The sequence below is a fragment of the Polypterus senegalus genome, chromosome 1 (assembly GCF_016835505.1).
Source record: "Polypterus senegalus isolate Bchr_013 chromosome 1, ASM1683550v1, whole genome shotgun sequence".
Lineage (NCBI taxonomy): Eukaryota > Metazoa > Chordata > Cladistia > Polypteriformes > Polypteridae > Polypterus > Polypterus senegalus.
Window position 1 is genome coordinate 247,999,337 of NC_053154.1, and position 15,563 is coordinate 248,014,899.

General features: G+C 38.0%; 1 protein-coding gene across 1 annotated transcript in view; it reads left to right on the plus strand.

Moving 5' to 3' along the window:
* Window positions 1-5,254, plus strand: part of ipmkb (inositol polyphosphate multikinase b) — a 53,690-nt gene extending 48,436 nt beyond the window's left edge. Inside the window, exons 5-6 of the mRNA XM_039771633.1 lie at window positions 655-736; window positions 917-5,254. Coding sequence (XP_039627567.1) covers window positions 655-736; window positions 917-1,548 — 714 coding nt within the window. The 3' untranslated portion in view covers window positions 1,549-5,254. The remainder of the gene's footprint in view (window positions 1-654; window positions 737-916) is intronic.
* Window positions 5,255-15,563: the final 10,309 nt, after the last annotated feature.

Consider the following 15,563-nt stretch of genomic DNA (forward strand, 5'->3'; position numbering starts at 1 on the left):
GACCCTAATACGCTTCTGTATAATTAGGATATTTGTGTCCTTAAAAAAAATAATAATAAGGAACTAAGTTCATGTTATTATCTTTTTTTCTTTCCTAGAGCAAATTAGACTAAGTGTTTTGTTTTTAACTGAAGCTGTGTTTTTCAAGCTGCACTTTAGTGATTTATTAATTATGTGAGTCTGGTTTAATGTACCTGATTCTACATTTATTCAATTTAGTAAATTATTGAAATATCAGTTAATTTACCTTCTGGTTTAGTATTGATTTTAGTTGACTAAATCAGTATTTCAGTGTTGCTTGTTTGATTAGATTACTGTAATATGTTTGTGATCTGCGAAATGGGGATTAGAGACCAATTTGTTTAAAAGTGTCAAAAAATTAAATGGTTTGGGGTAGAGGAATGGTATACTTGATTTCTTACAGCATTCTAGATAGAAAAGATGCTGTTTAGCATAGACAGGGGAGGGATTTATGCATCTGTTTAAGATGAAAGACAGTTATTTTCCCTTTAATGAACCTGTGAAGGTCTTATCATTTTTATGTTAAATGTTTTATGTTTGTCTGTGAACGCACAAACCTGTGTAACCTATAAAGTATCTAATAGTCCAAATATATGGTATATGATTTTACATCTTTTTATAATTAATTTTTAGATCTATCATATGGATACTGATACCTATGAAACCCATGATCAACATTATGGAAGAGGCTTAACAAAAGAAAGTATAAAGGATGGTGAGACTAGACATTTTATACTTTCAACTCATTATTTTTATTACTTGTAGTGTTGCTATATTGATGTTTATCTTATTTATTTAGAACAAGTAAATTGTGTATTTATTTCTTCTCATATTAATGGCTAACATTTCCTTAACAGTTTCAAAAAGAGTGAAACAGACATATTTGTCATTACAGGTTTAGCAAAATTTTTCTATAATGGATGCTGCATCAGAAAAGACGCAGTGGAAGCTAGCATTCAGAAGGTCCAGATGATATTGCAGTGGTTTGAAAATCAGAGTCAATTGCATTTTTATGCAAGCTCTTTATTGTTTGTATATGAAGGCTCCCTTGAGCATGGGGTTTCAAAATTGAATGATAGAGGCTTGGAAGATGTAACCATTTCTTCTAAAGGTTGCCAACCAGACAGGGAAATGCTTGAGTATAACAACAATGTTTGTGTCTTTGGATCCACTGAGAATGGAAGAACAGAATCTTCAGTTGGGCAGAGTCTTTCACATATGTATGCTCTTCATAAAAAAGCATGCACACTTGGGCATCATGACATTCCTCTTGAAATAAAAACGGATCCGCAAGACAACAACATATGGAAACCAACTTGCATTTCAATGGAGCGGCCAAATGGAAATACTAAGTCCCAACTGGAAAAGGAACGTCACTGCACACCAACATTAACGCCAAGAAAAAATGAGGTAGAAGTGAGAATGATAGATTTTGCTCATGTATTTCCAAGTACCACCAAGGATGAAGGATACATTTATGGCCTCAAAAATTTGCTAACAGTGCTGCAACAAATCTTAAATAATTAAATTCCCATAACTGATAGTGGTGGTTTTTGCACTTTTCTATTGGGGCCAACTGTCAAGTAAATAAAGTAGCCACAACAGGGGAATTCTGCACTAGAAATGATGCATAACTTGTTTGTAATTCTTTGTGTACATTTGCTTGTTTTGTACTACTGGTAACTATATAGTTTAATTTTTCTATGATTATCTTACTCAGGAAACTAAATCAAAACTTTCACTTATACAGTTTTGGCTTCTAAAAGGAACAATTAAGAATGAAGCTTGGATTAATCATATCCTAGACAGGTATAGCTTTTCCCTGAAGGAGCCAGGATAACCTAATTTAAAACTTGTAGTGTGACCCTTGCCAACAGGAGATATTAGGCCACTTTTGATTATAGGTTGTTAGTCTCTTTGATCGGTGGCTTGCAAGGGGAGTCTTAAAAGGCCAATGTTGAGTTCAGTTTTCTTTGATTTCTCTAGTCCTGTGGACCTTTGTATCCAACAAGCTTATGCACTTCAAGTCCTTACAGTGCAGGATATGCGTTGATGTTCAGGAGAAATGTAACTTAATGTTCAATTAGAATGTAACTCCTCTTAAATTTACATCACATAAACAGAAAACTACTGACTAATTAAGCATAATTTCATAATGTTTAAATGTTCATTATGATAAGTGAGGCAATATAGTTAATATTTAGCTGAAAAATGAATCTGTGTCAGCTTTTTTTTTTTTTTGGCTGCCAAATTAAATTATAATGTTTTTATGCCAAAAGTTGGAAAAATCACAAGGGCTCTGTTTTATTTGGAAACAACAGAATTATTCCTTTCATTAAAAATAGGTATTTATTTGTTGGCAATCAGCATTTACTGTAAATATGTAAAATAATTGCTGCTGTCCTGCTAAGGAATATGCTGTGGAATGGAGCATATCCATGGATTTTTTTTCAGTACAATTTTCTGCTCCTTACTTGGCTGTACTATGTATTGGTGCAGTATCTGTCAAATACAAATATTTTTTCTGTTTCAAAATTATTACCTCTACAATTAGAAATTCTGCCAGAGCTGGTTTTCTGTCTGAATACTTCATACTATTTTGTAAACATTAGGTAAATTTTGACCTTAAATAATTATTTGGCTTTGTGAGTAGAAAACCAGGCCGCTTAGTTTTTCATATAAAGTAAATAGCTATATTTCTGTTTACCTGTAGCATCCACAGAATCAGTTTTTAATCCCATCATTTGGTTATTAAATTTAAAAAAAATTATAGAGCTGCTCACAGTTTGTATTATCACAGTAAGAAAGAATTTGATATTTTTATATATTGGTGGCTAAACCAAAAACAAAAAAACAAGTCCTGTCCATGTGTAATTGCAATTAGAGGTACACAAAGCACTACCACGTTTTTTGTAATATTTGTGGTGTATATTTGTTTTTTTTTTTGTTTGTTTTTTGACTGTCATGAAAAATCTGTTTTATCAACTTTATACAGGATCATCTCAAAGGCAGTGATAATGGAGAAGTTTGCAGTTTAGTTTTTTAAATGCTGGAGGCGGTGAATGTCAGCATGCTTAATAGCCATGTGCAAGCAGGGCTGCAGAGGGAAGGCAAACGATACTGCCATTAGCAGCAAACCCTCCAGCTCTCAAACATACTCTAGCCATTGATTTTTCTTCATTTTGAAATGCCTTTTTCCTTGCTATAGAATTGACAAGACCACCACCAGTGATGCATCTCTATTTATTTAGAAGTGGAAATGACTGAGTCTCTTAAGCTTTTAAAAAAACATCTCCGTGTTTCACAGAAAGTAAATAGGTTTTGAGCAGAGTGATGTGCTTAATGTATTGATCTTTCACCAAGTGAGGGATGAAAGTGCAGTAAGGATCATTGGTAGCTTATGGGCTATGCAGTTATTTATAAATTTAGGTGTGCGGTGAAATAATAAATATTTTAATATAAGGTTACTGGAGTGAAAACTTCTGAAAGGTGTTAACTAAAATAAAAAATGAAAAAGAAAAAGCAGACAAGCACCTACTCAGAATACTATAAATTTATCCAAGAAGAGAAATATTTACCTTTATGAAATTTTAATTTAGCATTTAGTAGGGTTTTGGTATCCTTGGGTCTTCTATTAATACTAATATTATGATTTCTACTTGTCCTTTTATAAATGTATTTTAATTTTACATTTACTCCATTTTAGTATGTATTGCAGTGGTGTTTTATGTAACCTATTATGGAGGTGAAAGCACGAGAATCATTTTATTATTAATGTTAAAAGGTTTACTGCAGCATTACATTTCACATACAGTAGTCCATTTTAAGTACTGAAAAGCAATGCAAATGGTAAGCCATTATTTCGAAATGGTAATGGTGGGCAGAGGGGGATCAAAATCTGACCACTTATGAGCTATGCAGAAAATACCTTTATGTCATTCTGGAATACATTAATACAATTTGCAGAGGAATCTTTATGCCGAAGCAAATGTGCAAATTTGTGAAATGTGGGAAGACGTTTTTGAGACCAAGCCATATTAAATGTATGGCCCTTACTTTGTTAATCTCACCACACTTTTTACCATCTCTTTTTATGAATTGCAAAACCTATCTTGATTTTTGGCAACATGCAAAGTTCAGCACTTTTTTTTTTTTTTAATGTCTTTTAAGTGGGAGGCACTGACTAAAATATAGGAGAGCTTCCAAACTCACACTTAAAACGTGGAAACTGGTGCATATCTGATCAATTTCAGACTTTGAATTGTCTGGCAAATTCTGTGTTTTCAGATGCAGCTAATAATATTAATATTATTATAGTCAAAAGTTATGTTAAATGACATGCACAACATGAGCAGCTTATCAATTGATGCATTGTGGCTTCAGAAACATTATTTGTATGCTAATTCATTTATGAAAAGTATCAAATTGCATCATGTATTGTTTACAGTTCATATATTTTGCCAGTTTGTTGTTTTCATACATGTGATGAATCAGTTCTGTTAATACGGAATTAAACATGTATTTGGGTTATTAGTTCTTCTAAAGCTTTTTACATGAATTATACTAAGATGTACTTAGCTGTTTCCTTAAATCTTTTGTGAATGATTGTGTTTTCCTGATGTGTCCCAAATCCTAGAGCTATGACCACACTAATGGATGGATCTCATTTTAAATTTAAGCAAACAGTGCACAGAAGCACTTTAATAATGCAGAGGATGTACTGGATGTGAAGTAAAACTATCAAAGAGAGTTTAATTTTGTTGTGATTGTTATTTTACATTTATTTTATTAAATACATGTTTTTCACAGTATAAAATAAATGCTTGTTGATAAAGCTATATTTTTTGATTGTATGAATATGAAATCTGGCATTTCGATATATGAGTCTTGGTTCTGGAAGTCTTGCCTATTACGGTTTCTTGAAAATGCTGTTTTGCAACCATTGTGCTTTTCCTGAATGTTTTCCTTTATTCCCTTTTCCCATTTTCTTGGTTACATTTGTTTAAAATATGAATTGTATTTCTATTTTGATTGAATATTTTTTATGTCTTATATAAAATAGCAGGGGAAGTGTATATGTGTAATCATTTCTTGAAAAACAAAGGAATCAGCTACATTAAACTGATGTTATTCCTAATTTTGTAAATTAAAAAAATATATAATATTTAGATAAAATATAATTGCTGTATATTTGGCTAATTTAAATTACTAATAAAAATCTGTCATAACTAAATGTTTACTGTTATAGTCATATTTTGTACTATTTTTAAATCTGCATAAATTAAAAAAAAATTGTCTGAATTAGCAAAATGTCAAAATTCACATGCACCATGTTTATTTATTTATTTTTTTTTTACAATTGGAAAAAAGTAAGAAAAACATTAAAATATGTAGTGGGGGAAATGATAAAAATATGAGCTCTCTGATTTTATTTTAACTGCTTATTGCAGGGAGAAGGGATGTTTGTCCAAAAAGGTTTACAGGAAAAAACGTTTTGTTTTTTTTTTTTTTTTAACCCTACCCCATCATTTTCTTTTTAATGCCAGACTTACAAAGGTGACTAATGTGAAGTACTGAGAGTTTTGATGGTGCTTTGAAATAAATACTGGTTACTTATTAGAATCTATCCTTCCATCTTGTAGCCCACATTTTAGAGGTTCAGAAGGAACTGCAGTCAATCATCGGGCCCAAAACTGAAATGGAGTCCAGTCATTTGCAGGGTACACTCATCCATTGCTCACACCATCCATCCATCCACCCATCCATTATCCACCGCTTATCCGAGGTTGGGTCGTGGGGGCAGCAGCCTAAGCAGGGAAGCCCAGACCTCCCTCTCCCCAGCCACTTCCTCTAGCTCCTCTGGGAGGACCCCGAGGAATTCCCAGGCTAGCCAGTACATATAATCCTTCCAGCGTGTCCTGGGTCTGCCCTGTGGCCTTCTCCCAGTGGGGCATGCCCAGAGCACCCCCCCAGGGAGGTGTCCAGGGGGCATCTTGACCAGATGCCTGAACCACCTCAACTGACTCCCCTCAATGCAGAGGAGCAGCGACACTACTCCAAGTCTCTCCCGGATAACTGAACTCCTCACCCTATCTCTAAAGGAAAGTTCAGCCACCCTGCGGAGAAAACTAATTTCGGCCGCATGTATGCACAATCTTGCTCTTTCGGTCACTACCCAAAGCTCTTGGCCATAGGTGAGGGTAGGAACGTAGATCGACTGGTAAATCGACAGCCTCACCTTTTGGCTCAGCTCTCTCTTCACCACGACGGACCATTGCAGAGCCTGCATTACTGGGGATGCCGCACTGATCCGTCTGTCAACCTCCCACTCCATTCTTCCCTCACTCGTGAACAAGACCCTGAGATACTTGAACTCCTCCACTTGAGGCAGTACTGTGTTCCCAACCCGGAGAGAGCATTCCACCCTTTTCCAGCTGAGAACCATGGCCTTGGATTTAGAGGTGCTGACTCTCATCCCCACCGCTTCACACTCGGTTGCAAAGTGCTCCAGTAAGAGCTCTTTCTGATGAAGTCAACAGAACCACGTCATCCACAAATAGCAGAGATGAGATTCTGAGGTCACCGAACCAGACCTCCTCCGGTCCTTGGCTGTGCCTAGAAATTCTGTCCATAAAACTTATGAACAGAATCGGTGACAAAGGGCAGTCCTGGCGGAGTCCAACCTCAACAGGAAATGAATCCGACTTATTACTGGCAATGTGGACCAAGCTCCTGCTCCTCCTGTACATGGACTGAATAGCTCATAACAACGAGCCTTGTACCCCGTACTCTTGGAGCACACCCCACAGGATGCTTTCAGGTACAGGATCAAACACCTTCTCCAAATCCACAAAACACGTGGACTGGTTGGGCAAACTCCCAAGCCCCCTCCAGGATCCTGGCCAGGGTGTAGAGCTGGTCCAGTGTTCCACGGCCGGGGCGGAATCCGCATTGTTCCTCTTGGATCCAAGATTCGATCATCGACTGAACTCTCTTCTCCAGCACCCCTGAATAGACCTTACAGGTTAGGCTGAGGAGTGTGATCTCCCTATAGTTGGAGCACATCCTCCGGTCACCCTTCCCGAGGCTGACCGAAAGTCGTTTTCCATGGCTTCACCAAACTCCTCCCATGCCCGAGTTTTTGCCTCTGCAACAGCCGATGCTGCCTCACGCTTGGCCCGCCGGTACCCCTCAGCTGCCTCTGGAGTCCTACTGGTCAACCAGACCTGATAGGACTCTTTCTTCAACTTGACGGCCTCTCGAACCTTAGGTGTCCACCACCGGGTTCGTGAATTGCTGCTAATTTCCAGTAGCAAATTAAGCGAAAATGACAGTTTTTTGGAGTGTTGGGATATTTTGTTTCCCTTTGAAAGTGGTGGCTCTGAGGGTGGGGATCTGCGCCAGCAATCAGAAAGCTGCTGGTTCGAATTCCGTAAACTCCAGAAGTGACTCTACTCTTTTGGGCCCTTGAGCCAGGCCCTTAACCTGCAATTCCTATATTCTGGTTATGACGTTAATCTACATCCAGACCTGTAAGCAGGTCCTCCAACTTGCTGGGAAAACTTGTGGGTTGGTGGCAGGATTGGCATTTGAGGCTCCTTAAAAATCCTTACACTGTCCCAGTGTGATGCTGAGGTGTCACCCACTGCACTCTGGTCTCAATCCAGGTCATTCATTATGTGGTGGGTGTAGCAACGTGCTGTCATTGCATGCTCCCAACCTCTTTGAAAGGCTCACTCATGACTAAACCTATTGATAGAATTAAAGTATGCATATCTACAACACTTTGGTCCTCAACAAGGCTTAGAGTTTGTATAGAAAAGAAATCACCCCCTTCAAAATATTCATATTTTGTTACTTTGCAGCTAGAAATGAAAAAGGTGTAATGTCATCAATTATCATTCTTTTTACAACCCCAATTCCAAAAAAGTTGGGACACTGTGTAAAATGTAACTACAAACAGAATCCAATGGTTTGCAAATCTCATAAATCCATATTTTATTCACAATAGAACACAGAAAACATATCAAATGTTTAAACTGAGAAAATGTACCATTTTAAGAAAAGGATAAGGTCATTTTGAATTTGGTGGCAGCAACACATCTCAAAAAAGTTGGGACAGAGCCATGTTTACCAAGCATCCCTTTTTCTTTTAAAAACAGTCTAAATGGCTGGGAACTGAGGAGACCAGTGGCTGTACTTTGGGGAGAGGACTGTTGTACCATTCTTGTCTAATATAGGATTCTAGCTGCTCAGCAATCCTGGGTTGTCTTTGTCATATTTTTCATTTCATGATGTGCCAAATGTTTTCAATTGGTGAAAGGTCTGGACTACAGGCAGGCCATTTCAGCCGAAATATGCAAGGTCTTCCCTAAAAAAGATGTCATCTGGAAATAGGAGCATATGTTGCTCTAAAACCTGTTTACACCTTTCAACATTGATAGCGCCTTTCCAGATGTGCAGCTGCCAATTCTATAGACACTAATGTGTCCCCGTTTCATCAGAGATGCAGGCTTTAGAACTGATCACTGATAACAAGTTGGATGATCCCTTTCCTCTTTAGTCTGGATGATGTGGTATCCATATTTTCCAAAAAAAATTTAAATTTTCAATTTGTCTGACCACAGTATAGTTTCCCACTTTGCCTCAGTCCATTTCAAATTAGCTTTGGCTCACAGAAGACTGCAGCGTACCTGGATCATGTTAACATATGACTTCTTCTTTGCATGACAGTGCTTTATCCTGCATTTGTGGATGGCAGGGCAAGCTGTGTTCACAGACAAAGATTTGTGGAAGTGTTTCTGTGCCCATGCAATGATTTCCATGACAGTATCATGCCTGTTTTTAATGCTGTGCTGTCCAAGGGCCCGAACATCATGGGCATCCAATATTGATTTTCGGCCTTGTCTGTTGTGCACAGAGATTTCATCTTTTGACGATATTATGTACTATAGATGATGACATATTCAAAGTCTTCTCAATTTTACTCTGAAGAACATTATTTCACAATTTGTAGATGTGGTTTTTTGTAGATTGGTGAACCTCTGCCTCACTTCTGAGAGACTTTACCTTTCTAAGATACCCTTTTTATACCGATTGTGTTACTTACCTACACTGAATTAGCTGCAAAATGTTTCTCCAGGTGGTGCTTTTTAGTGCCATTTTAGTTACATTTTTCAGCCTTCTGTTGCCCCCACCTCAACTTTTTTGAGACCTGTTGCTGCCATCAACTTCAAAGTGAGCTAATATTTTTCATGAAATAGTAAAATGTCTCACTTTCAACATTTGATATGTTTTCTGTGTTCTACTGTGAATAAAATATGGGTTTATGAGATTTGCAAATCATTGCATTCTATTTTTATTTAAAATTTTACACAGTGTCCAATCTTTTTTTGGAATTGGGGCTGTAGTATGTAGGCTGCAGCATAAAACATCTGTTTCTAGAGTATTCCACTTTTCTAGTTTTCCTCATATTGCCTCTGTCCATCTGTTTTCTTTATAAAACATGGTAATAAATGACAGTCATTTATCCTGGTATACTGTAGACCAGAGGTTAATTTAGGGTGATCCTTCCATTTTCTTCTAACATGACTTACTCATTTTAATGTCTTTGGGAGCCACAGTCTGCCATGGGACAAGAACTAACTCAGTCTGTCCCTGGGCACACTGCACCAATTTACTGTCACCAAATATGCTCGTGATGTGGGAAGAAACTGGAATTCTGTGAGAAAGTCCATAAATCCATAAGAAAAATGTGCAAAGTTCACACAGGGGCCTTGTAAAATGATATATGAACAGATTTAATCTGTAATTTAATGGATCAGGCTTGGGACAGTTTGTAGCAAATAAAATTAATGGACATAAATGTAAAGTATTACATGTAAGAAGTAGCAATGTTAGACTTGATTACACAATGGGAGGTCTGAAACTTGATTGTACGCCTGATGAGCAGGATTTAATTGTCATGGACTCATTAATATCTACATCCATACGGTGTTAAGAAGGCTAGCAGAATGTTAGGTTATAAATTTCAATGTGTAGGGAGATGAGGCCTCGCCTGGAATACTGTTTACAGTATTACAAAAAAAGACATAGCAGCACTAGAGAAAGTCCAGAGGAGATCAACTGGGCTTAGTTTGGAAGTGAGAGGTGTGAGCTATGATCAACAATTGAAGGAATTATGAAGGGAATTAGTACAGTAGATCCAGGTGGATATTTTAAAATAAGTTTAACAAGAGAACACAAACATTAGAAGGTTTGAATCCAAGCCTTTCAGGAAAGACGTCTGAAACAGAAGTACAGACACACTGTAGGCATTTTCAAAACTCAACTTTTGATGGATGGGCTTAGGTAGGAAGGATTGGTAAGTCTTGTTGGCTTTTTCTTGCCAAACTTTTTCTAGTGTTCTAATTCCATGCCAGCTGGCCAACTGTGTATGACCATCTTATTAAGGGGAAAAGAAAAAACAACCAATTGGATTACCGTGATTACTGAGCATAAGGCAACATTCTTAAACCTGCTTCATTCAGTTTCAGGGTTAAAGGCGCTGGCAGGAAACGGCCGTAACAATTCGTATTCCCAAATTCAGAGTCAACAGGCATGTCAATGGAGGAAGGATCGTCCCATTTCTAATTTCTTTTTCTTTCTTTCTCTCTTTCTCGCTTGGCCCTTCTGTTACATGGCAGATTTGTTCCACTTCCGCCTGCTTCAGACTTTTACTCTGAGCATGTCTTGTAACAACGCTACTTTACAAAGACAGGAAGGGGAGGCATTCTGACATATCGCTGCTTAAAGGTCGATTTAACAGATGCCATTTCAGGGATGGATTAATTCCCATAAAACCTCCCCTTCCAGGTATGCCACTGACTGCAACAAGCTCTTTAGACCGGGCAACAAAAAAGCTTTTCCAAAATATTCAAGATAAATGACTCTAACCTTATACTTCTTGTTGTTTTCTATCTTTGCAGATATTTCAAAATCACGTTGGCATTAAATATTTTAAAATAACTGCTGATCAATCCATCTGGCCCATTCTGTTTTTGATTCTAGAAAGCAACTTTTTGCCTTTAAAAGATTCTGGGTCAATCCATGGCTCTTAATGACTTCTGCTTTAAGAAATGACAGTGGCGTGTTATCCTACCACCTTGTTAAGCGCTCCTTGTCAGCCTAAGCAATATTGAACTTGGCAATCTCAGGTGGCTCCAGCTTCAGCTCGAGTGACTGGATAAATACTGAGCAATTTACAACTACTCCTTTGCTGTAAATTATTTTTACTGCAAGCAATTTTACCCAGTAGCTGCTTATGCTGCTTTTAAATCTCTTATAATTAAGCACTACAATGTGGTGCTATGCTTCAGTGTACGCTTTTAATGAAGGTTTTTTTTTTACGATTCAGATTTTGCACAGCACTTTCACTGTCAGATTTAAAAAGACAAATGAGGCTTGTATGTCGAACAACCAACACCTTTTACAATATAATTGTCTCATTTAAGAGGTGGAAACCATGAAGGTGCTTTAAGGAGACTTCACACTTGGCAAAAATGTATTTGATTAAGTTTCTTTTCAAACCAGATCTTCTAGTTTAATTAAAAGTTCAAAATCAATTTAACTATGAGTTTTAACTTTGAGTTTGAGTGACTTCAGACTTAGGCTAACCTCTGCTCTGACCTTTTTAGAACAAAATGGGTGTCCCTGTAATTACACAGCTCCAAAGCTGTGGGTCCGATTTGCCAGACTTGCTGAAGTCTGCTTTGGCGTTGGCACATTCTCTGTAAACTCCAGTGATGTCTCAGTGAACAAGATTTGTAAGATGTGAGCCTGTAAGTACTCACAGTCCAAGAGGCTGAGGGGTTACAGACCAAATGATTTGTTTATACCTATGAAATGAATCCTGTTCTTGGGTGATTGAATGAGCAGACTTACTTGAGGTGAAACGTAAGCGTCCAGAATCAACTAGGGCTGTCATTCTTAACCTTTTTTGAGTCATGGACCCCCTTCCCCAGAAATATTCACATAAACACAACTTTGCATACAATGAATATAATGTACTTTATTTTTCGAGATTTGATTTGTATAGTATATGAGAAGATAATCAAGCTGTCGTAAACTGTGGAAAATGAGAATTAGCACTTGCTCTTATGGAGTGACACAAGATGACGGTCGTGCAGAGAATGATTACACACATCTAAATGGTAAACATGGGCCTACAGCAAGTCAAGAGATGCCTAGCGGTTGTCGCTCTAAGCAGTGGCAGGGTGTGTTTTCTTTCATTTCTTTCAATGGGAAACTGTTGATTTGGACAAGGGGGAAGGCTGTATGGTGACCGCTATTTTTTTTTGCATGATTTTACTCACCGTTATTTTTCTTGTGCATTATTTTGTATCTCATGCATTAGGCTTAGGTGAGATAAATACTTGGAAGAAAAATAATCCGTGAGAAAAGTAACGGTGAGTGATGTAATGCATGAGAATAATCACACAAGAGAGTTGATGTGAGAAAAATCAACAGTACCAGGCTGTATAGTGAATATATATATATGTTCATTTTTTTCTGACCCTCATGGATCCCCTGAAACCCATCCATGGACCCCCTAGGGGTGCACGGACCTCAGGTAAAGAACCCCTGAACCTTCTTGTTGGACAGAATGTTTTCTGCCATTTTCATCCATAAATCATTTTTCAGGTTCAGACTTAAAGGCATACTCCACTCAAAAATGATCCCTTTTCATATGTTACTTACCCTGTGTAGAGAGACTATTTTTTAATCTCATGTCTTCATGCAGCACAGAGATAACAAAACTTCTGATAGACATCAATAGTGACCAGCTCTGGAAAACAGTAAACCACATCAAAAATGGCAAAAAAAAAAAAAAAAATCTCACATTACACGTTGCATAATCCAGTCGTAACATCTCTAACACATATTTTCACTAAAACATCCACCTTAAAAAAGGAACTAGTGTCTGTGTATCTGTTTGTGTGTCCATCTGGTTGCTATGTCTCTGCTGTCCAACAGATGGAGCATGAAAGACAGTAGCACTGCTGCTACGAATCCAAATGGTGCGTAACAGAAACGTAGCAACCAGATGGACGCACTGCATTGCAAACGTTAATGCCGAGGTCTGCGTTGATTACTTAGGGCTCATTTATACTTCACGCTCAGAACGCGTACACGCCCGCATCATGGCTGCCACATGTTCCCAGCGTTCATTTCACGCGACCACTGAGCAGGTCCTCAGAAATGAACGCGACATGTGCGCGAGTTGCAGTACCAGCAAAAAGTCGGGGGGCGCAGTGTGCTAAAAGTCGGAACGTGACATCAGAGTCTCTGTTTACTATCTACATGTGACAGCAAGCCTCTATGGAGATCCTTCGGGGATCGATGCGCACTTTGCTGTTTGATGAATGGCTCAAATACAGCGCTATACATTATGTTGCCGATGTGAAGTTGCAAAAAAAAAAAAAAAAATAGATGGCACAAAAGATGGTATGTGAGACTTTTAAAATGTATCGTGTCATTTATATATGTCTTTTTTATTTTTTAATTTTTGCAACTTAACAACAGCAACATAATGTATAGCGTTATATTTGAGCCACTGAGAAAAAATAAAGGACACGGTGAAAACGTGTATTTTGTGATTAAAGTGGAAATTTCGGCTTTAATCTCGAAATGTCCACTTTAACCTCGTAGTTTACTTTATCATTAAAGCAGACTGTCGTAAACATCATCCCAGTTTTTAATCGCTACGAGCTTCTTGGACCTGACAGCAGGTAAAGTAAAACAATAAAAAATAGATGGCACAAAAGATGGTATGTGAGACTTTTAAAATGTATCGTGTCATTACGATCGGGAATATGCGACACTTGAATATAAAAGCACCACGAATGCATCTTTATGTCGGCATTTTGCTTCAGTAGTGGAAAGCAGCAATAGATCGCCACACAGAACAAATTAAAAGTATGATATTCCAACTCTCTGCACATTTAGAATCTTTAGATTTATACTTGATATCACTTTCATGATGAAATGCATTAAAAGATATGCAGATTTGGGGATTTGGTGCCGCTAAAATGACGCTAGTGTATGTGTGTGCTTGTATTCACTTTGCGATGAGCTGAGGCCTCGTTAAGGGACTGTTTCTCACTTGTGCTCAATGCTTCCTGGAATGGACACATACATCCCTGGATTTATGGATTTAATCAATAAACATCCTTTTCAGAGATATTGCGGTAAGGTGTTATCGGAATTTAATAGGTGTTTTAGGCAATTCACAACACAGAGAAGCCGAACATGTTCTCACCACGATAATATCTCGCACTGCCACCTGGTGGATTCCTCCAGATTTACGTAAAGTACGCGCACAAGTATAAATACTACAACGCTTGTGTAGCAGGATCGTCCGCTGCAGCATGCGTCGCGTGAAGTATAACTCCGGCCTTAGATTTCAACCCATTTTTGACAGAGAGCACAGCTAGTTATTAAATAAACCACTTCCGGAAAAAACTCTTGTGAGGTAAAATTGAACACGCTTAGACGCCAATAAACATTTGAATTGTAGAACCTCACCCTATTACATTTATATCCATATTAACAACTTTGGATTACTATAGTAGTTTGTGAAACTACAAGGGTGAATTGATCTTCTACTTGTTGAAGCATTTCAGATATGTACAAACATGAGGCATATTCTCTTCCTGATGATTAATTTACTTATCTGCTATTGTGCAGTGCTGGTCACCATAAAAGAATATTCTATTAGAAACTTTGCGATTTTTTATCTGCATGAAAACATGAGAATAAAAACGTTTCTTAGCCAGTGTCCAGCAGGGGCGCTAGCTCCCTAGGAATGAGTTCTTTCGTAATTGCGGCATGTTACTTATCCAGAATCTATATAGATCTATACTAATAAAAGGCAAAGCCCTCACTCACTCACTCACTCACTCATCACTAATTCTCCAACTTCCCGTGTAGGTAGAAGGCTGAAATTTGGCAGGCTCATTCCTTACAGCTTACTTACAAAAGTTGGGCAGGTTTCATTTCGAAATTCTACGCCTAATGGTCATAACTGGAAGGTATTTTTCTCCATTAACTGTAATGGAGTTGAGCTGGAATGACGTGGGGGGGCGGAGTTTCGTGTGACATCATCACGCCTCCCACGTAATCACGTGAACTGATTGTCAACGCAGTGCGTAGAAAACCAGGAAGACCTCCAAAAAGCGCTTAAGAAAACATGCATTATATAATTGAGAAGGCAGCGAAAAACAATAAGAAGCGAGCGAGTGACATATACTACCATATTCATGAGTGTTGCTGCCTCGGAAAGAAAGAAAGGTGTAAACCTAAACTTTAAATTAAGTTCATAGACAGGCTACCGCTGGCGTTTCACATGCCCACAGGTAATGCGGGATACAAGTTTAATGAGAGGACGCAGGATATAAACGAGAGTTTTGATCACTTTGTAACTAAGTTAAAATTGTAGGTGAAGGGGTGTGCTTATGCAAATTCGAGACTGTGTTTGTGGGGATTGACAGTTAAGGCGGGTG